Source organism: Podarcis erhardii (genome assembly GCF_964252035.2).
Source record: "Podarcis erhardii genome assembly, chromosome: Z".
Lineage (NCBI taxonomy): Eukaryota > Metazoa > Chordata > Lepidosauria > Squamata > Lacertidae > Podarcis > Podarcis erhardii.
Genome location: NC_138504.1, coordinates 34261470 through 34282935, shown reverse-complemented (window position 1 = coordinate 34282935; position 21466 = coordinate 34261470). Strand labels below are relative to the sequence as shown.

The 21466-nt window shown below is 44.0% G+C and overlaps 2 protein-coding genes across 6 annotated transcripts in view; both read left to right on the top strand.

Annotated features, from left to right (window-relative positions):
- The window catches only part of PRRX2 (paired related homeobox 2), a 223758-nt gene that overhangs the window by 167701 nt on the left and 34591 nt on the right, over positions 1 to 21466 (top strand). The gene's annotated exons all lie outside the window — the stretch shown is intronic.
- ADAMTSL2 (ADAMTS like 2) overlaps positions 1 to 21466 on the top strand; it is a 39382-nt gene that overhangs the window by 4062 nt on the left and 13854 nt on the right. The window contains exons 2-12 of one of the 5 annotated variants that reach the window (XM_081846965.1): positions 3728 to 3842; positions 5348 to 5490; positions 6476 to 6551; positions 7299 to 7401; positions 9014 to 9159; positions 11457 to 11580; positions 11902 to 11982; positions 12575 to 12750; positions 13381 to 13723; positions 15377 to 15758; positions 20819 to 20922. In XM_081846965.1, coding sequence (XP_081703091.1) covers positions 3729 to 3842; positions 5348 to 5490; positions 6476 to 6551; positions 7299 to 7401; positions 9014 to 9159; positions 11457 to 11580; positions 11902 to 11982; positions 12575 to 12750; positions 13381 to 13723; positions 15377 to 15758; positions 20819 to 20922 — 1792 coding nt within the window. In that variant the 5' untranslated portion in view covers position 3728. Of the gene's footprint in view, positions 1 to 3727; positions 3843 to 5347; positions 5491 to 6475; positions 6552 to 7142; positions 7402 to 9013; positions 9160 to 11456; positions 11581 to 11901; positions 11983 to 12574; positions 12751 to 13380; positions 13724 to 15376; positions 15759 to 20818; positions 20923 to 21466 lie in introns of those variants that run through there. The other 4 variants (XM_081846967.1, XM_081846966.1, XM_081846968.1 and 1 more) reach the window with 4 other exon arrangements.

Genomic DNA, 21466 nt, shown 5'->3' with positions numbered 1-21466 from the left:
GGCCATAGCACTCCTCAAGGTGACCACCCTTGTGTCATAGGGGTTGACCTCTTCAACTAGGAGTGACCCCTACAGGTATACCCCAAGAGGCAGGCGGGCAGGCTGACAATTCAAATAGTTATACCCAATGCCTTGGCAAAGGTTGTAGCCTGATTTGACCCAAATTAATGTGTGCTTTCTTGGGAGGTGGATATGGGTGCCAGGGCGCCTGGTTCATACAATGTTCGAATCCTGTTTCTCACTGGGGCATCCGTTTGACCACTGTGACAACAGAATGGTGGACTAAATGGGTCATTGACCTGATCCACCAGTCTTTTCTTATGTTCTTTTAAAAAATATATATCTTGGAGTCAAGGAGTTTGCCCATTTGCTACAGACAAGCTGGCTGTCCTCCCTTCTGCTCCCCAATGGGTGTAGGATGGTGGCAGCAGCCTCTGGCTGCCAAAATGGTATTATGGCCTTTCTTGCTTTGGGGGCTCTGAAGCTGCCTTCTTTGAGAGCTTCCAGAAGAGTTTGAACACCTATGGACAATCATCTCCCCATTGCTGAGCCTCACGGATGCCTCTTCTGAGCTAGTTCTTCCCCACAGTCTCTTGTTCCAGTCCTCCAAAATCTCCTTGCCTGGCTGGAACAGGACACCAAGCGACTCAGACACAGTCTGAACATCCGTGCAGCTTTAATATAATCATCCAGCTTGGGAAAATCCAGCACCTCCACTCCTGGCAGGCGGAGAGGTGGGGATGAGTAGGAAATTCACGCTCTCCAGGCAGCCAAAGAAAGTGGGGAGTTGGGGGAAGAAGCCAGCACTACTCTGAAAGGCTGAGTTTTCTTAGAAAGGGGAATCCTCAATGTCTCTTCTGTAAGACGGAGGAGGAGGAGCCCAAAGAGGGAAGGGGAAGTGGTGGGCAAATATGTCAATTTCACTTTATTTAATACCCTACATTTCTTCCAAGGTGCTCATGGAGGTGATACATAGTCCTCCCTCTCCCCATTTTATCCTCACAACAACCCTGTGAAGTTAGGCTGAAAGGGAGTCACTGACCCCCCAGGTCACACCCAGTGAGCTTCATGGCCCAGCGGTGGCATTTGAATTCTGGTCTCCCAGGTCCTAAAAATATAAAGACCTGATGGAGCCTAAAGTCCCGTGGTGGACTTCTCCAGTAGAAGCCATAGCAGTAAAATGGAAAAATACTCAGGAAAGCTGGCCAACATATAAAATACTTCTAAAAAATGAAGATAACCAAATAAAATTTTTAAAAAATTGAGGAAATAAGAGAACACATTTCAGACAGGTTCCAATACCATCAGTTATTTGAAAAATTTAAATCTGACAAACAAAAGGGGTTCTCAGTAGAAATTTCCCGATTCGAATCTGATCTTGTAAATTCTAAAAGAAAAACTCTTTCCAAAACTTACTGACTCCTCCTTGACTGGACAGTCAAGTAGGAGGAGGTAACAGTGGCAATGGTGAGGTGGTCCCAGGATTTTGGCCATTCAATAACCATGGCCCAATGGAAAAATTTATGGAAGATCAATTGGAAATTCACAAACTGTTACACGATTAGAGAGAACTTTCAAAAAATCCAACATTGATGGAAACTTTCAAAAATGTATAAAAATGTGTCAAGTAATTGTTGGAGATGCGGAGACTCAGGAACATTCTACCATATGTGGTGGACATGTAGGAAAATACAGGTATTCTGGGAGAGTATACATGCAGAACTGCAAAAAATGCTAAAGATCTCTTTCAATAAAAAAACCAGAGGCCTACCTCCTGGGAATAACAGATTTGGATATTCCACAAAAGAGGAAGGGAATCTTTTTATATGCGACGGCAATCGCATATAAATGGAAAATGGAAGAGTAATGAAATCCCCTCTATATAAGATTGGATCCAAAAGCTGACAGAATATGCCGAATTAGATGGTTTATCAGAAAAAATAAAGAAGAAATCAAAACAGGAATTTGTTTCTAAATGGGAGGTTTTCAAAGAGTATCTGAAAAATAAATATAGTAGTTTAAATTCTGTTGCAGCATTCGAGGAACTTCAGTAATAGTTGCTAGGTAGATAGAAGAAATTAGATTTATTGAGAATAAGTTTAATTATGAAAAAAAATGTGTATTGGCAATAAGTAATATGAATTTGAAATATGGAATAGACGGGAAGTTGGGTCTTTAGTGTTAAGACCAATAGATGTTTTATTGTTTGCCAAGAAAATTATGTGTCTATGGTTATTTTTGTAATTTGTGTGTAATTTGGTATTTGTGTTTTTTGTGTGTTTTTTTCTTGTTGTATAAATAAATATTTTTTTTAAAAAAAGAATTCTGGTCTCCCAGGTCCTAGTCCGACACTCTGACCACTACGATCCACCGCACTGGCTCCTTCTCTCAGTTTATCACTTTTCCAATCTTAAGTTCAGTCAATCTCCAGATTCATTTGCTTTTAAAAAAAAAAAAGTTCTCATGAAAAGTTATCAGCACCTTAGTACATATTTTCCCTAATAGACACATGTTTGTATATAGTTTTCCCTCATCTACACATTTACACAATGCAGTTTCTCCCAATATTTTCTCCCAATGTTTTCACTACGGTAATACATGCATTTTTATGCACACTTTTGCTTTAATATATGCATTTCGGGACATATTATTCGGCTGGAGAACCACACTGCAAGACAATTTTGAAGGATGGCTGCATGTTTTGGAAAGCACTGATTTGGTAGGGTTGTCTTTAAATGCAAATTGAGTTGAATTTTTCCTCCATCCCTGGTCTGGAAGCACCCATTTTTCCACATTTCCATCCAGTGAGAGGGCAGTGATTCCTGACCTCATTCCGAATTGGCTCTGTGATGACACCCTGTCAGAGGAGTCAGATTTCCCCCCACATCCCTCAGCAGAACTACACTTTTTAATGAGGGGTCCTTGGGTTTCCTATTCAAAGCTTTTCTCAGAGCAAGGGGAGAAATTCATTGCAAATTTCACACCACTGAAACTCCATGCTTAGATGATGCGGAGGTGTCTTAATAGACTGCCCCCCACACCTGGAATACAAGCAGAATGGCAGTTCCAAGCGGGCAGCTTGTGTTGGAGTCTCCCACACCATATTTTGATGGGGCAATTATTTATTTGCCAACATTTATACGCCACTTGATTGTAAACCTCTAAGCAATTTACAAATATATATATATTAAGATGATCAGTAAAAACGGTTGAAAACTTTTTTAGATAATACAAATCAACGGGGGGGGGGGAGAGAGAGAGACTAAAACATGTCAACATCTATGTGCCTAAACAAAAATGTTTAAAGCAGGCACCGAAAAGAATACAGTGAAGGTGCCTGCCTGACATCAATAGGCAAGGAGTTCTGAAGTGCATGTGTGCCACACTGAAAGCCCAATTTCTCACAACTGTGGGAATGAGTATCATGTGGCACCTCTAACAGTGTCAGTTCTGCAGAACGATGAGCACCTATGGAGCAAGATGGTCCTGCAGTGATGACCAAATTCCTCAGTGCTTGTTTCCTGCCAGATTTTTCATTCCTTCATTTCATACAATTTACACACTGCTTTTTTGTTATTAAAAAAATATACACATGAAAGCAGCTAAACCTGCAGAGTATTTAATACAGCCGTTCATAGAAACATAGAATTATAGAGTTAGAAGGGGACCCAAAAGGCCATCTAATCCAATTCTGAAAAAATTCAACCTTTGCTTCTTGCTTTCTTAGGATGAAGAGAATCAAGGGGACCTGGGAGTGCAGCTTTATTGGCGACTGCACTCACCTGAAAGGGGCTCTTGCATTCGCACTCTTCATAGGGAACGTTGCCCTGGTGATATCACAAGTGAGAATTTTCTTCATTCACAAATGTATTAAAAATATCCATATACCACCAGGTATGCTAGCACCTCCAGGTGCTGCCCAGTGACAATGTGTAAAATGCAATACAAGCAGTGGTCTAGTGGTTTGGGGGTCACCGGGGTGTGTGTGTGTCAAAGACCTATTACTATTTCTGCAACAGCATCCCAGAAGGCTCCCTGTCTCTGGGATCCTTGAGCCGACCAATCAGCATGAAAGGGGAGGTTTGTTTAGCCACTGGGAAGAAGCCTTCTTGCCCTTTGCACTAATTGGATCCAGTCAGAGTGAAAGGAGTTGAGTCAGCCCTGAGAATGGGCTCCTGGTGCCCCTCTGGATAAGGTACATGGGAGGAACATCAAGGAGTTGCCCTGTAAGCTGAAAAGCTAAGCATTTAGGAACATTGAAAAGACAACAGAAGGAACGCTTCCATTTCAAGAGAATGGGGTACAAGTTCTGTTACGTACAATGGCACTTCAATGAAAACACAGCTTAAGTCTCTTTGAAAGAAGATCTTGGAGCACTCCAAATGATTTGTCCACATACATGCACAGAAAAATAGCAGATTTAGCTGAAAGGAAACACATGGAGATCTGCACTGATCATTGTAATGCATCCCTAATTATTACTGTTGTATAATTATAAAGTTGTTGTATAATCTTAGAAGGGGGCCTGACTATGACTCTCATGAAGGAACCCTGCACTTCTGAATTTGCCACTACACTACTGAATGCAAGTACAGAATATGCAATACAATTTAAAATCAGACACAAATGAAGCAATCAAGATGTACTGAAAAATGACAGAGGCAGGCATGAAGAATCAATGTGTGTCAAAAGGGCCATAGTTCAGTGGTAGAGCCCCTGCTCTGCATGCAGAAGGTTCGGTCCTCAATGGTACCCTTGCTCCGCCATGGTGAAACCCTATCCTGAAACCTTGGAAAGACACTGTCAGTGAGTGTAAGCAGTACTTTGAAATATAAACCAAGGGTTTTACTCATTAGGCAGATTCTTATGTCCCTACCTATATCTGCTGTCAGATGCAGAATTATGAGGACTAGAATCTTACTTTATGTTTAGCTGAAGGAGCAACTGCTGAGTGGCAGAGTCCCTGCTTTGCATGCAGGAGGTCCCAGCTTCAGCCTCCAGTGGCATCTCCAAGTAGGATGAATGTCTCCTATCTGAAATCCTAGAGAACCTCTGCCAGTCCATGTCAAAGATATTGAGATGGATGTGCCAGTGGTCTGACATGGCTGCTCTGCACAAGTATGTGCTAAATATGAGCAACCCATAAACTGGGGCTCCTGTCTTCAGTGGGGGAAGGAAATGGAGATGCAGCTGCCAGACAGGCATGAAACCTCAAATGAACTGAAGTAGGACAGAAATGGGGAAAGAATTGGTTTCAGCAGCTAAACCATGTTTGCTGAAGTATCCCTTTAACCAATCAACCCATCTTGCCTCTAATTTATCTTCTTTGCCCCTAAATGGCAAACAGGAGAACCTTCAGGCGTCCAACAGCCTTGAGGAAGGCAGCGACATCACTGCCCACTGGTGGGGTGAGTGGACCAAGTGGACGGCTTGCACCCGGACATGTGGGGGAGGAGTCAAATCCCAAGAGAGGCACTGCTTGCGACAGAGGTAAACCCCTTGCTCCAATGAACTTATCTCACCCCCCCCCCCATCCTCTGAACAATAAAACTTTCCCATTGGTTCCGAAGGGACTGTCTCAGGCAGCCTCCCTCGAATCAGGTGCCCTCAAGGTTGAACTGGGGCTGATGGGAGCTGTAATCCATAGCCATCTGGATAGGGCTTCCTGGTGATTTGTTGCAGGAAGGATAACATTTTCAGCCAAAGGATCACTGTCCCCTTGAAGGGAACCTTCAGAAAGGTGGGCGTGGCCAGAACAAAAGCAGGCAGGTTAGTGGCTGTGATTCTTACCATTGTGTAGCCAGATAAATTCCAGCTGCACACAGCACAGAGGTTCCTTTTATATGCAGATGTATCTTTCCATCCTCCATCCAGGTAAGAAAGAGGCATTATCCCAGTTCAAAAACGCTATTCCAACCAGGCAATTACACTGAAGGAGGCAGCGAAGCAGGGATATCAAGAGAGGTTGTGTGTGTAGTCTTGGGAGAATTTTAAGGGCCACATAAGAGGTGACATGGGACACGGGTGGTGCTGTGGGTTAAACCACAGAGCCTAGGACTTGCCAATCAGAAGGTCAGCAGTTCGAATCCCCACAATGGGGTGAGCTCCTGTTGCTCAGTCCCTGCTCCTGCCCACCTAGCAGTTCGAAAGCACATCAAAGTGCAAGTAGATAAATAGGTACCGCTCCAGCGGGAAGGTAAACGGTGTTTCTGTGTGCTGCTCTGGTTCGCCAGAAGCGGCTTAGTCATGCTGGCCACATGACCCGGAAGCTGTACACTGGCTCCCTTGGCCTATAGAGCGAGATGAGCGCCACAACCCCAGAGTCGGTCACGACTGGACCTGATGGTCAGGGGACCCTTTACCTTTATTCTTGCTGATATTTGTAAGACATTCTGGGGCCCTTTCTTTTGGATGATAATGATGCGTTTCATTTTTCGCTTGACTTGATCCTGTTTCCTTTTCTTTCTGTGTTTAGAAAGAAGTCCATGACGGGGCTCGCTAATAAAACATGCACTGGGACATCAAAAAGATACCAGCTATGCAAAGTGCAAGTAAGAGGAGCATTTTCATGCTTTTAAAAAATTATTATTGAGATGCAGCTTTCAGTCTTAACTAGCAAGGTACAGATTCCATGCAGCTGTAGAAAATATGAACTAGCTACCACCACTATTTCAAACTCAGGCCACCTTCACACCATACATTTAAAGTGCTATGATGCCGCTTTAAACAGCCATGGCTTCCACCAAATAATCCTAGGAAGTGGAATTTATTAAGCGTGTTGAGAGTTGCTTGCAAACCCCCATTCCTCTCCCAGAGCTACAGTTTCCAGAGTTCCAGAGTGTGAGGAAGAACTGGTTGTTAAGCCACTCTGGAAATTGTAGCTCTGTTCTCAGGATTCTTCAAAGCCTTAATAGTATGGTGTGGATATCATCATCATCCTCGATTAGTAGAAATAGGAACCTTCCTAATGCCAGTTGTTGGAAACCACAGGAGGGGAGAGGGCTCTTGTGCTCAGATCCTGTTTGCTGGTTTCCCACAGGCATCTAGCTGGCCTCTGTGAAAAGAGGTTGCTCTGGACTAGAGGAGCCCTGGCCTGATCCAGCAGGCTGTTCTGGTGTTCTTTTAGTAGCCTGATCGTAACAGTCCCAGGATCTTCCTGATTCCCTTGCACATTTGGGTTTTGACAGCCCACCATCAGTTCACCCGCAAGGGCAGGAAAAGCCTCTGGAATGTAGAAGCAGACTCTCCTTCTCCTCCTCCTCCTCTTCCTCATCTGGACTCGTCTCTTCCTTTTCCAGCAGTGTCCCCCGAATGGCAGGAGCTTCCGGGAGCAGCAGTGCACATCCTTCAACTCCCACATGTACAACGGGCGGACGTATCAATGGAAGCCATTGTATCCTGGTAAACAAGGAGGCCTTTTGTCCAGGCGCTTTTGATAAGGCAAAGCTTACTCTCACCCCACCTCATCCAAAAAAGACAGAAAGACAGGGGCGTGCATGCGCGCGCACACACACACACACACAGAGGATTTGAAATGAATGGAGTTCTCTTCTGTTCTAGGAAGGAGGCTCCAACCAGATTTTATCAGAGGAGCAAAACTCCCCACCCACTTGTTTCCCTGGGCTCAAAGGCCTCTGCAGTTGCAACAGCTGCTTTGAAAAAGACAAGAAGGGAGTAGGGGAGTGGAAGCATTGTGATAAACTAGGACTGGGTCAAATATCCACTACAGTGGTACCTTGGGTTACATATGCTTCAGGTTACATACTCTTCAGGTTACAGACTCCGCTAACCCAGAAATAGTGCTTCAGGTTAAGAACTTTGCTTCAGGTTGAGAACAGAAATCGTGCTCTGGCGGTGCGGTGGCAGCGGGAGGCCCCATTAGCTAAAGTGGTGCTTCAGGTTAAGAGCAGTTTCAGGTTAAGTACAGACCTCCAGAACGAATTAAGTACTTAACCCGAGGTACCACTGTAGTTTCTAATGCATATGCAGAAATGACCCTATGTGACAGCCAATCTTGAACTTGCTTGTGGGTTGCTGCTGTTGTTATTTAAATCGATTAGTTGCTTTTGCTCTTTCAGTGCCTTACAACAATCAAACAAACCCCGTAAATACATTAAAACTTCCCACCCACTCTAAAAGGCCCTAGATAGTTAAGAGCTAAAGGCTTGGCTAAAAAGGAATGTTTTTGTCTGAAGATATATATATAATGATGGCATTAGGCAAGCCTCCTGGAGAGAGCACTGCACAAGCAGGGAGCCACCACTGAAAAGGCCTTGTTCATGTGTTGCCACTATCTGGGCCTCCTGTGGAGGCAGACACAATAAGAGCCTCAGAGGTTAGAACGCCACTTCAAGGTAGATCAAATACTTTTCCATATTTTGAGACGCCACCTCAGTGTGTGACAAGTGCACTCAAAAATTTGTGTTATTTACAGTTGTGATGCATCCATAATGTGTACTTTATGGGGAAGCACACTGGAAAATACGTATTTGGAGGAAATTTGTTCCATAATGCGTATAATAATGTGCATAACAAGCACATTTAAATTTTAAAAGCAGAAGTTTAATGGGTTCCCTTCCCCCCCCAAAAAAATCTACACAAAACAGGGCAGGGCAGGCTTTCAGCTGAGTAACAGTGAAAATGAAATGGGATGTCCTAGCCACCATGGAGGCTATGCTCTTCCTTCACAGTCAGAGGCAGTAATGTTTCTGAATGCCAGTTGCTGGAAACCGAAAGAGGGGAGAGTGTTCTTCTGCTCAGATCCTACTTGCTGGTTTCCCATTGAGGTATCTGGTCTGCCACTGTGAGAACGGGATGCTGGACTAGATGAGCCCCCTTTGGTGTGATCCAGCTGCAGAGCTCTTCCTATGTCCTGATGTTATGCTATACTTTCTACCCCACAATGATGGATATTTTGCTGGTGACATTTAATAAGCAACTGCGTGCATTTGTGTGTGTGCATGTGTGTGTGTTTGGTCAGTGTGTGCAATATCATTTGTCCTCCTATCTCCAGATGACTATGTCCACATCTCCAGCAAGCCCTGTGATCTCCACTGCACAACCATCGATGGTCAAAGGCAGCTCATGGTCCTGGCTCGGGACGGGACGTCCTGTAAATACTCCGATTTCCGTGGGGTTTGCGTTTCTGGAAAATGTGAGGTTGTTAAACATTATAGCAACCATATTGTCAGCCCAGGGGGTGAGGGAGATGGGACAAGAAGAGGGGGACACACAAATGACCCTGTTGTGGGAAGCCCAGAATCTGGGAGATGGGTGCTGACCAGTGGGGAACTGCATAGCCATCGTGGGGTTAAGTTGCACTAGAGGCTGCTGGAATTTGTAGTTCTGCAGAGTATTCCCAACTTCCACTCTCAGCATCTGTAAAGATCTCAGGGGAGAAAACTTCCAGGCTAGGCTTCTTCCAGCAACATCAGTGAGGAAGTGATGGGTGGGCAAGATCTCTATTGCACCACAGGTCCAAGAAGTGAAATAGCTGCCAGCAACCCCTCCTTCTTACCTGTTGGTCAAGGTGGCATTGAATATCATTTGATGTGGGGCTTGGGGCACAGGAGGGTGTCTTGGACCAGGAGCAGAGAGTCAGTAACTCTATTGCCATCCAGTTGGTGAAGATCTCTTTGGTCCGTGTGTGTGGCAATGATGGCCCCCAACTTGGATGGCTTTGAAAGAGGGTTGGGAAAATTCATGGAGGAGGAGGAGGCTACCAGTAGCTACTAGCCATGATGGCCATGCTCTGGTCAGAGGCAGTATTGCTTCTGAATGCCAGTTGGGCTTCTTCATTCTACATTGGATCACTTGGCCTGATCCAACAGGCTTTCTTATGTCATGGAGGATAAGGCTACCCATGGCTACTACCTCCTGTGCTTCAAGGCAACAATGCTTCTGAATACCACTTGTTGGAAACTGCAATGGGGAGAGGGCTCTTGTGTTTACGTCCTGCTTGCAGGCATCCCATTGGGGCACTGGTTGGCCACTGTGAGAAGAGGATGCTGGACTAGATGGGCCACTGGCCTGATCCAGCAGGGATCTTCTTGTGTTCTTAAGTTCTTATGCATGGAAAAAGTGTTTGTGTGTGTGGATGTGTGTGAGTGTGTGCGTTGAATGTGGGTGAGACTGTGCGGGGTGGTGGTGGTGAGCATATAAGTGTATGTGAATGAGTGTGAATAGGGAAGTGGGATGTTTTAAAAATCCAACCAGATTTTTTGGGGGGTGGGGTGGGGAGGAGAAGCATTAAATAAAAATATTTTGCTCCCTGCCAGGGATGGGGCTGGTCTCACCTTTGGGAGTCAACTCTGGAACGGTGGGCAGGGTTTGGGGGGATGTCACAGTTAAGGCCCCGTCTCGCATTCCCACCAGCCAGAGTACTTTTCATGGTGGGAGATGCGGTGGGGCTTCTGAAGACAATTTCAGCCTGCAGGCTGCTTCATACAGGAGGAGGCTGATCTTTCAGATATCCTGGCCCTGAGCCATTTAGGGCTTTGTAGGTAAGCATCAGCACTCTGAACTGGACCCAGAAGCCAGAGCAGTTTGCTTGCGATTTATTTAACAATCTTCCATCCCTCCTTTTTAAAGAGAAGCTGAAAAGGCCCTAGCTCAGTGGTAGAGCACCTGCTTTGCATGCAGAAGGTCCCAGGTTCAATTCCCAGTGGCATCTCTAGGATAGAACCCCTACATGAAACCCCGGAAAGCTGCTGCTGGTCAATGTAGACAATACTGAGCTAGATGGATCAATGCTCTGAGTAGGAAGCAGCTTCCTTTGTTCCCAGGAAGGGCTGTAACTCAGGCAAAAAGCCCTCCCCTCGGTCACCACCAATTGTACTCAGGTCAGCATAATGTTGTGAAATAGGTTGCAGGGAATGCCATCAGCAACTGGTTGGCCAGTGTGAGAAGAGGATGTGGACCAGATAGGCCTTTGGTCTGATCCAACAAGGCTCTTCTTAACCGATAGCTGAGAATGGAACCTCCAGGCCCAGAGGCAGCTGATTGCATTCACAGGTGGGGAGAGCTGCTGTTGTTCTCAGGTCCTGTTTACAGGATTCCCATTAGTTTGGCCATTCTGAGAACTGGATGTTGGACTAGATGGGCCTCTTCTGGCCTGATCCAGCAGCCAGATTTTTCTTGACTTAGTGTTGCCTTGGCTGTTTGCATCCCACCACAGCCTTCTTCCACAGGACTGTTTAGAAGGTTCTAACACCCCAACATTTTTAGTTTGTTCAGCCTGATTCTGATGCGGATCTATGACTATGTGATATTTACAGGGGTTTCATAACATGAAGAGGTAGAACAGAGGGCTCTCCATCACACACATTGTCACTGGCCCTGAGATTACTGCTGCCAAACACACAGAGACACAGCCCAAAGTGTCAGCATGATATTTGAATTGCAGTGACTGTGCCCCTCTACCTGACACTTGACACTCTATTTTACACTGTTTCCAGCCCATTGGATGTGACGGGATCCTGTTCTCAACTCACACGTTGGACAAATGTGGTGTTTGTCAAGGAAATGGGAGCAGCTGCACTCACGTCTCCGGGAGTTACAGAAAGGGAAATTCACATCTTGGTAAGGCTGGAGGGGTATTTTGTTCTTATGGGGTAAGGCTTGCCAATCCTTGAGCAAGATGCAATCGTGGGTAGGTGAATTTGTGCATGATCAGGGATGTGGGGAGTCTGGGCTTCCTTGCATCTGGGCTGCGGCAAATTTGCCGCCGCCTCCCTCCACAACTCCCCCACCCTTTTTCAAAGGACCAACATTGAATCAATTAAAAAAAAGGATCCTTCAGTCATTTGAGAATTTGCTCCTGTATATGAAGAGTTATTCCCAGCCTAGGACTGTTAACTCTTGCAAAGTTTGCTTTTCATACATGGATGCAGTTTTCCACAGGCTATTCTCTGGTTACACACATCCCCGCCGGAGCAAGAGACATCCAGATCGTTGAACGGAAGAAATCTGCTGATGTTCTGGGTGTGTATGGTGCCAGGGGCAGGAATGAAGCTGAATGTTTATAATTTTATATTTCTGCGAAAACGAAACTGTTTGACAAGTAGCTTATTAGCCAAATCGGTATGTGAAATTCAGTCTCTTTCTGGCCTCTTTGGGTTCAACCTTCCTCCCACCTCTTGATTGCCTGTCTGTCTGTCCCCCTAGCTTCCAAAACATATTTGCCTGTGTGGTCTTTATCTGCCAACAGTTAAATGCCCTTCTGATTCTGAGACCCCACATTACATTTTGCTTCGCCAACCCAACTTTCTCCTTCCCTCACAGAACTGGCACTGCATGTCAGCCCTTTGCCAACTACATTGAGAAGTTGGGATGTTTATAAAGACCCTGGGTTCAGCAAAAAAAAAAAAGTTTCCACCAGAGGCTTGCAAATGTTAATGATAAGAAAGTTACTTCTTCAAGCTAACAATCTGAAACACACAAAAGAAAAAGGCATTGGGAGGGAGGAGGGTGTAAAGTCATACTTGCTTAGCACGTAGCAGAGATTGAGGTGTCTTTAAGATGACTTGTTCTAAAGGCGTGGGTGGGAATTCTTTGCCTCTGCTGACTTCTGCAGCTGTTGCGGATGAAGCTGGCTACTACTTCTTCAATGGGAACTACAGAGTGGACAGCCCCAAAAACTTCAACATCGCAGGGACTGTTTTCAAGTACAGGAGACCAATGGACATTTATGAAACTGGCATTGAATACATTGTGGCCCAAGGGCCAACCAATCAAGATTTGAACATTATGGTAAGTGTGGAGGGCTTTTTCTTTGTACCTAGAGATAGGTGGTCAATTTAGGAACAAGCAAAAACAAGTCTGTTTGCAAGTAGGTCCGGAAGAATCTAGGGGTTAGAATCTGGGGAAGTGCCACAGCTCAGTGATAGAACACCTGCTTGGCATGCAGAAGATCCCAAGTTCATTCCCCACGAGTATCTCCAGTTAGGGGTGGGAGTGACCCCTATCTGAAACTGTGGAGAGCCTCAATCAAGACAGCACTTGACAATACCTAGCTAGCTGGACCCAATGGTCTAACTCAGTATAAGTCAGAGAACATACCCACTGAAATTAGTAGAGATGACTAACTTAGGTCCATTAATTTCAAAGGGTCTAGCCTGAGATTGAGTGAGAACCTGAGTGTGATAGCCTGAGAACTTAGATGGATGCAGGTATCAGTTTCTCATTTTTCCAGTCATGCGTTCAGATCATCCCATTTCTATATCAATTTGCATTTTCCCCAGTCGGTGCAAAAATCCCTATGCTTTTTCATGCATGTTTCTCCTAAACTTACTTTTAATGTAATTTTGCTTGATATTTTTTCAAAACGTTTCCTCTAATATAATGCATGTTCTTGTGTTTGCTATTCCTCCCCACTTCCAGGTCTGGAACCAAAACGGTAAAAACCCATCTATAACCTATGAATATACCCTTCTGAGGAAGCCGCATTCAAAAAACGTCCAGCCCATTTATTACACCTTCTCCGAGTCGGACAGTGGAGAAAGCAGAGAAATTGATGCAGAAGAGCCTCTGGGTTTTGTTCAGCACAATGCAAGTTTCTTTGGAACCCTCTCCAAAGAGAAGATCCATCTGGAGAATCAGGTGTTTGGAAGGAAGGACACCATTGAAGACCTAGACTTGAGCAAAATCCAAGAGACGAATGAAGTCTATGAAAGAACAGAGAGCAATGACTGCGACCCAACTCTGAAGGGCAAACAGGCCAAAGGTGAGGTGAACCCCAGGTCTTCACACCAGCTGTAGTTCATTCATTGCTAGGGCAGTGATTGTTCATGATGCAAACTCTTGGCCTACAGATTAATATGCTTCCTTTACTATTTTAGCTAGAGTTCTAAAACAACAACATACAACTCACAAATTTGTACAAGCTGGATGGAATTGACTTCAGAAATTCTCCTGTAATGCTGAACATTCACCACCTGGTAGACACTGAATATTTCAATATTCATTCGCTGTTCATGAAGTACTGTATTTTTCGCTCTATAACACGCACCCGACCATAACACGCACGTAGTTTTTAGAGGAGGAAAACAAGAAAAAAAATATTCTAAATGAAACAGTGGATGTATGATTTTTGTGGTTCATGCTGTGGCCACAGACATGTGATAAGACAGTGAGTTTGGAGTAGCCCAATGCAAAAATCCTGAGGATCCATGTGGATCCATGCTTTGTAACCACGTTTTTGCACCACTGCAGTCCCAGGCAACAGTGGGTGCGTGATTTTTTTGGTGCAAGATGTAGCCATGGACATGCTATGTGATCTGATGGTGAATTTGGGGTGACCCAGAGTAAAAATCCTGAGGATCCATGTGGATCCGTGCTTTGTAACCACGTTTTAAGTGGGGAGGGAAGGAAAAGCATTCAAGGGACAAGGAGCACGCGTGGGGTGGGTGGAGAAGGATGCTGCTAATAATGCAGAAGAAGGGTATAAAGGGAGAAGGCTCCTCTCCTCTCTCACTTTGCTCCTTTAAAGTAAGCAGGCTCTGCTTTTCTCCCTCCTCCCCGCTCATCCCGGCTTAGCGAGATGAAAAACTTTGCTGCTATGTAGCAAGCTGAGTGGGGAGGAGAGAGGGACAGAGAGCCTGCTTGCTTTAAAGGAGCCAACCGGACAGGAGCCGCTTTGCTCCTTTAAAGAAGCAGGCTCTCTGTCCCTCCCTCCTCCCCCACTCAGCAGCTCTTCTCCCGCTTTGCTGTTTCAAAGCGAGCCACGGAGGAGGGAAGGAAGGGGAACCATGGATCCTCTGCTCACGACTGCAGCAGATCCCCCCGCCATCCATAGGCGTTCGCTCCATAACACGCACAGACATTTCCCCTTACTTTCTAAGAGGAAAAAAGTGAGTGTTATGGTGCAAAAAATACGGTACTTAATATAGCTATATTTGACATAAAAAGATGCTCAACTTCAATATTTGACTTCATCACTGACATGCGATAGTATCTGGGGTCTGACAGGGAGGGCTTATAAGATTTCAAATTTGATATCTGGCAAGGACACAGTCAAATGAGAGCCATTGTGGAGTAGTGGTTAGAGGGCTGGAAGACTAGGGTTCGAATCCCTACTCAGCCATGAAGCTCACTGGGTAACCTTGGACCAGTCACTCAATCTCAGAGTATCCTATCTCATGGGGTTTTAGTGCAAATCAAATGAGGAGGGAGAGAACCATGGATGCCACCTTGAGCTTCTTGGAAGAAAAGGAGGGATGTAAAGTAAGTAAGTAAGTAAGTAAGTAAGTAAGTAAGTAAGTAAGTAAATTCAAACCGCTCCAAATTTGAAATTTCCCATACCAAATCTGGCCAAAATTTGAAAAACAAATCTATAATTTTACAAATCTCTTGATTTCATTTTCCTTCTCTCCCCCAGATTCAAATGCAACCCAATCCAATTACATGGTGGACGGAAATGGGAGAGATTTTGACTCCAGGCTTGCATCCAAAGAATTCCTTTCTGAAAATGCTATCACCCATAAACTTTTGGAAAAGACATCAGACTCAAAAGAATCAGTCCAGAACAAGACGGCAAACAGCATCTTTTCCCCAAGGGACCCTGTTAACTCTGTTGGTTCGCACATGGACAGCCTTTATGTTGATTATGATGACGGTGATGATATGATCGCTTATGCCGTCAACAGCAGCTTCCTGGAGCTGAGCAGTGACAAAACCATCAACACATCTTCAGAGACTCAGTTTCCAAATGCCACCATCTTGGTCACTAGTCCTCAAGGGAACAGAACCCACAAAACAAGGTAAGAGGCCTTGAGGTGTTCCTTTGCAACAGAGATTTGATCTACTATATTTCAACTACTGGAGACATTGGGTTGTATCCAATGTTAATCCTACTTAGAGTAGAACCCATTGGAAATCGCTGCATGTGACCAAATTAGGCACATTAATGCCAATAGGTCTACTCTGAGTACAACTTTGCTGGATCAAAACACATTGCCCTTCCTTTAAAGGTTGGTTCTGTGTTGGTGTTCCGTGTTGGTTCTGATTGTGGCTACTTGGTGTCAAAGGAAGATCCTCTACACATGCTGAGGGGCACACTGCATTGATAGTTGGATCAGGATCGACCAAAATGGCTTTATTGTTAAGTTTAGACTTAAGCAAGGAGAAACAGTCTAGACTAGGTTTACATGGGCATGTTTTTCTGTGTTATTTTTGACATCCTCCCGGTTCTTACGTCAGTGGGGAGAGGAGAAATTCACATTTTGATGGGACTGCCCCAAATCCATAGTTTCCAAAACAATCCACCAGCTGAACCTCAGCTCCCCTTCAAAATTCTCCCATCTACAAACTTTGCCACACAGTTTTTCAACCAACACAAACTCAAAAATGCTACATTGAGGGAGTTTGCTTAAAAATGTGTATAGTCATGAAAATAGCATTTAATATGTGAGGGGAAATTCCGTACAAAGCAATAAAAGCACAAATTGAAAAACAGGAATCCAAACTGATGGACTCTGCTCATCCCCACTGATACGGTTAACTAGCCAAACCATTTTAAAATATCTCCCTCCCCCACACCCAGCTCCTAGGAATGTCATTGCAATATCTGTTCGGTTGGTGCTTAAAAAAAAAAAAAAAAACTTTAATAACAACAAAATATGCTCTTGGTTTAACTTTGGTCTGGTGCCTTGATTTCCACCCCGTGCCTAATAATTACCATACCACAGCACAGATCCCTAGGAAGTTTCGCTTGGTGTATGTGACGAGGACCACAGGATGGGCTGAGTTGCTTGCTTTGCTCACTTCTCTTCCTTCTGTCGGTGTCGGCTAAGCTTCTCCCACCTGGTACCCTCCAGATGGTTTAGACTGCAACTCCTATCAGTTCCCAGGGCTATTTCAAGACATATGGAGGGCACCAGGTGGGCAAAGAAAGGCTGGCATTCTCTCGGCACAGGCAGCCCAAGAAATGACAGTGAACTCACTTACAGAGCTGCAGGCATTTAAGTGTTAGATTAATCAGCTCACAGCAGTCAACTAATCAACCAACACAGCACAAACCTATACAAATACCTACTTAGACACTTCAGTTGATTGCCTAGAAGAGGGGTGTTTCATTCACACGATTAAGAAGTAAGAGTACTAGCTTTTTCTCCTTTTTTTGGTGGAAATATTTGAGATCTGCTGGTAGTACTAGGGAATGAGAAAAGGAGATCTCCTTCGGTTATTTCTTCTTCTTCTAAAAACGAAGGGTCATTTTTTGCTTATTAAAGACAAATACTCTGCCTCATTTCCTTTAGTGTCTCAGAGAGTCGCCCCCATGCAGGGTTTGAAAACGGTCCAACTGTGTTGCTACTCTTCAATTGTTAAATAGGTTAATCACAAACCTTTTAACAGATTGACTTAAAAAAAACAACTGTAATGGTTTAAGTAACAAAATACAGTGGTACCTCGGGTTACATACGCTTCAGGTTACAGACTCCGCTAACCCCGAAATAGTACCTCAGGTTAAGAACTTTGCTTCAGGATGAGAACAGAAATCATGCTCTGGCGGCGTGACGGCAGCGGGAGGCCCCATTAGCTAAAGTGGTGCTTCAGGTTAAAACAGTTTCAGGTTAAGAACGGACATCCGGAACGAATTAAGTACGTAACCAGAGGCACCACTGTATATATAGATTTACTTGGAAATAAGGCCCACAGAGTTAAGTGTGGCTTACCCCCAACTCAGTGCACCTCCAAAAGATTTTTTGTTGATGTCTAGAAACATAACAACCCATAATACCCCTTGGGAAACAACACCTCTGTCCTTTTCTCTTTATCATTTGTACATTCATAAAATAGACCAAAATGGGCCAGGTCAGAGCTTCTTCTATCCAGAAATCATGACAGGCGACATGATTTGGCAATTCAGAGACAGCTGAGTTTTCTCCATACTGTATTCTCAGTCCATTTTGCAAAAAGACAGCAATTCTGTTTGTTTTTTTTAAAAAATGAATTACAAATGTAGTTTTCAACGCATACTTATTGTACACTGGGACATAGGAAGCTGCCTTATACAGAATCAGATTGTGGGCTCATCTGTCACTATGGGAGGGAGGGATATAAATCAAATTATTACTATTCTATTATTATTCTTCCTTCTACTGGATATTGTCCCCTTTAGTTTCAGTAGCATATTATTATTATTAGTAGTAGTAGTAGTAGTAATAATTAATTAGCATATCAATAATAAAAATAAAAATAAAAAAAATAATTTATACCCCGCTCTCCCCTGCCAAAACCGGGCTCAGAGTGGCTAACATCAAATATATGACACATTACCATAAAATCAAACAATCAATTAAAATACATCTTAAAATCAAGTCAGAATCAAAGTGAAATCCAATCATATGGCAACCTGCAAAGTATGAATGAGGACCTTAAATGCTCACCAGGCCTAACTGTTTATATTGATCTTATATGAGCTTGTGAGAAAGGTTGGGGGGGGCACTTTCATGCAAATTCTTATAAGGAGAGAGGGGAAGTCAGACTGGACGCTGACCAAAGGCCTGGTGGAACAGCTCTGTCTTGCAGGCCCTGTGGAAAGTTGTCAAATCCCACAGGGCCCTGGTCTCTTGTGACAGAGCATTCCAATAGGCCAGGTCCACAGCTGAAAAGGCCTTGGCCCTGGTCAAGGCCAGTCTAATTTCCTGATAAGAAATACATTGGAAAACAAAAAGAAACAACTCCTAGCAGGGGTTGATTTATTACCTAGGACACAACTCCTTTATAATATGATTGTGGGACATTCAGAAAGTAGAAAACAATGCAGCAACGTAAGAACATGAATCATTCCCAAAATGTAATAATAAACAAGCCTCTTCCATATGTAGGTTAAGCATGTATACATGCATGTATATTGGAATTGGAAAGCTTTTCACCACAGATAAACATGTAGGCTGAGGGACATTTTCATCTCTAGTCTGTGAAACCGAGATGCAGATAGCCAGCCACATATTGTCAACAACTTTCTCTCCCCCCCCCCTTTTTTTTTGAGGTTTGCTTGGGCCTGCTACTGGTGTGGAATTAAATTAGTCTTCTGCAGCACCGTCTATCCATATTCTGCAATATATCTATCTCTATATCTAGTCTGAAATGTCTAAATGTTTCTTTGTCCTTGAATCATCCCGCCATATTTGCCATCCTCTTCTGACACCCCAGTGCGGCGTACCTCTGCTCTAACCACTACACCACGCTGACTCTGAACACAGGCTCATTCTAGCAATCATTCATTACACAAGCATCAAGGTAAACACAGAGAAAGGGTTGCATTCTGATTATAATTCTAGCACTTTTCTAACTTTTCTATTCCATTTTCTAACATTCCATTCATGCCACACTACCTGTGACTTTATGGAGCTGTGCCTTTTTTGACTGACATCTTGGCACTGTAGGATTGGCAGGAATCTCAGGGTTCATCTAGTCCAGCCCCGTGCAATGCATGTCACGCTGGATTTCATTCTCACCAATGGGTGTGGTGTGATGTAACAACAAACTTTCATAGGAAAACAGTGGCACTCTCCTGCCCTTTCTGCACACACATGCCTTTGTCCCCCCACGAATCTCCTATGAAAACAACAGGAAAGCATTCTAATCTGGTATAACTACCCAAATACCTTCACTTTACTCCTGCAATTTTCCTGGCTAAGGGTACTTACTGAAAACTGATTCTTTTTATTCCTTTTTTAAAAACCTAGAATCAAATCATACAGAAACAAGTGCTAAACATGAGTGCTAGATTTCCAGAAGTGGCTTTTATGTCATATGAAAGCTTAAATATACAGTCATACCTCATGTTGCGTCTGCTTCAGGTTGCGTTTTTTCGGGTTGTGAACTGCCAAAACACGGAAGTTTCTGGAAGTAACCGGAATGGGTTACTTCCAGGTTTCGGCAGTCGCGCATGCGCAGAAGTGCCAAATCGCAACTGCGCATGTGCAGACACAGGTTGCGAACGCTGCAGGTTGCGAACGTGCATCCTGCACGGATCACATTCGCAACCCAAGTGCCCACTGTAATGCGGAAATTAACAGGGAAATGGAATAACTTGCCATGCGGAGGCAACCATAGTTTAGGACCTTATTATATCACTGTTTTTCCTTGAAGATTCAGGACAGATAAAAGAAAGTAATTATTCATGTAGTGCAGAGTTTAACTAAGGAACTCCCTCCCACAGGAGGCAGTGATTGCAGCCAGAGAGAGAGAAATGTTTTTGAGGCATAGCCATGCATGGTCTCACCCAAAGAGGAGGGGAAGATGGATGTTACCTCCTGGGCCTTTCTGAAAGGTTTGACACTGGTGCCAAGACTTCCTGGCCACTTTATAGTACAGCATACCTGGTTCTGTTCCATGCCAAGGACTCAAACCGCACCTTTTTGGACCCTCTGTGTCTAGTGATCAGGGGTATTGGATTGAGTGCAAACTATCTGATATATTTATATACATATATTTGTCGTTGAAAACTTGAACTGTTTCTCTTTGTGGGTGTTTTTATCCCATTCTCTCTATTTCTAGACAGTTGAAGCTCTGCCTCTAACCAGGCTGGGGAGTCTGCTTGGGGAATCAGGACAGGTATGTTGGATTATAGCCAAATGATCCCAAACCTTAAAATTTAAAATTTTTTGCACCCCTCACAAAAATTATTATTTCCCCCCCCTCTTATTTTGATACAGCACAACAAGCAGCCTAAAGCACCCTCCCCAATCCCAATTAGATGAAAACTATTAATTATTATTATTTTTCCTCCCCGTCAATATTTTTAATGTGAGGAAGTATTGGGGGGTGGAAAATCAACCTGTCATTTGATTTGTCCTCTCTCATTGTGTAGAAACCGGTTGAAGCTGTTCAGAAAGGGCCAGAATATGAGCCCAGCTGATATGTACAGGTGGAAACTCTCCTCCCATGAACCCTGCAGTTCTACCTGCACCACAGGTAAGCCTGAGGGGATGAGCTCGGCAAGGGGCCCCCTCACCCCAAGAATGGGAAGAGAGGAAGCAAATTGCTAAATCCCATATTCACAAACTGAAGCACCTGTTCCCTATGAAATCTGCGCTGCTCCAAATTTTGCAATGCAGTTCTCTGATCAAAGAATGAATATATAAATGTGTATGTTAGGTTTTTTTATCACTTAAAATACACCATCAGCAACATTCTTGTCCATATTAATTAATATATTAATAATATTATCAGTGGCGATCATAATGAGCCTAGGATCTTTTTCATGCAAAAAGCAGATGCTCTAAACCAGTGTTTCCCAACCTTTGGTCTCCAGCTGTTTTTGGACTACAACTCCCATCATCCCTAGCTAGCAAGACCAGTGGTCAGGGATGATGGGAATTGTAGTCCAAAAACAGCTGGAGACCAAAGGTTGGGAAACACTGCTCTAAACACTGAGCATTCTGTGATTCTTGCATTGCAGGGGATTGGACTAGATTACTTGGGGGTATCTTTCAACTCTACCATTCTATGATTCTGA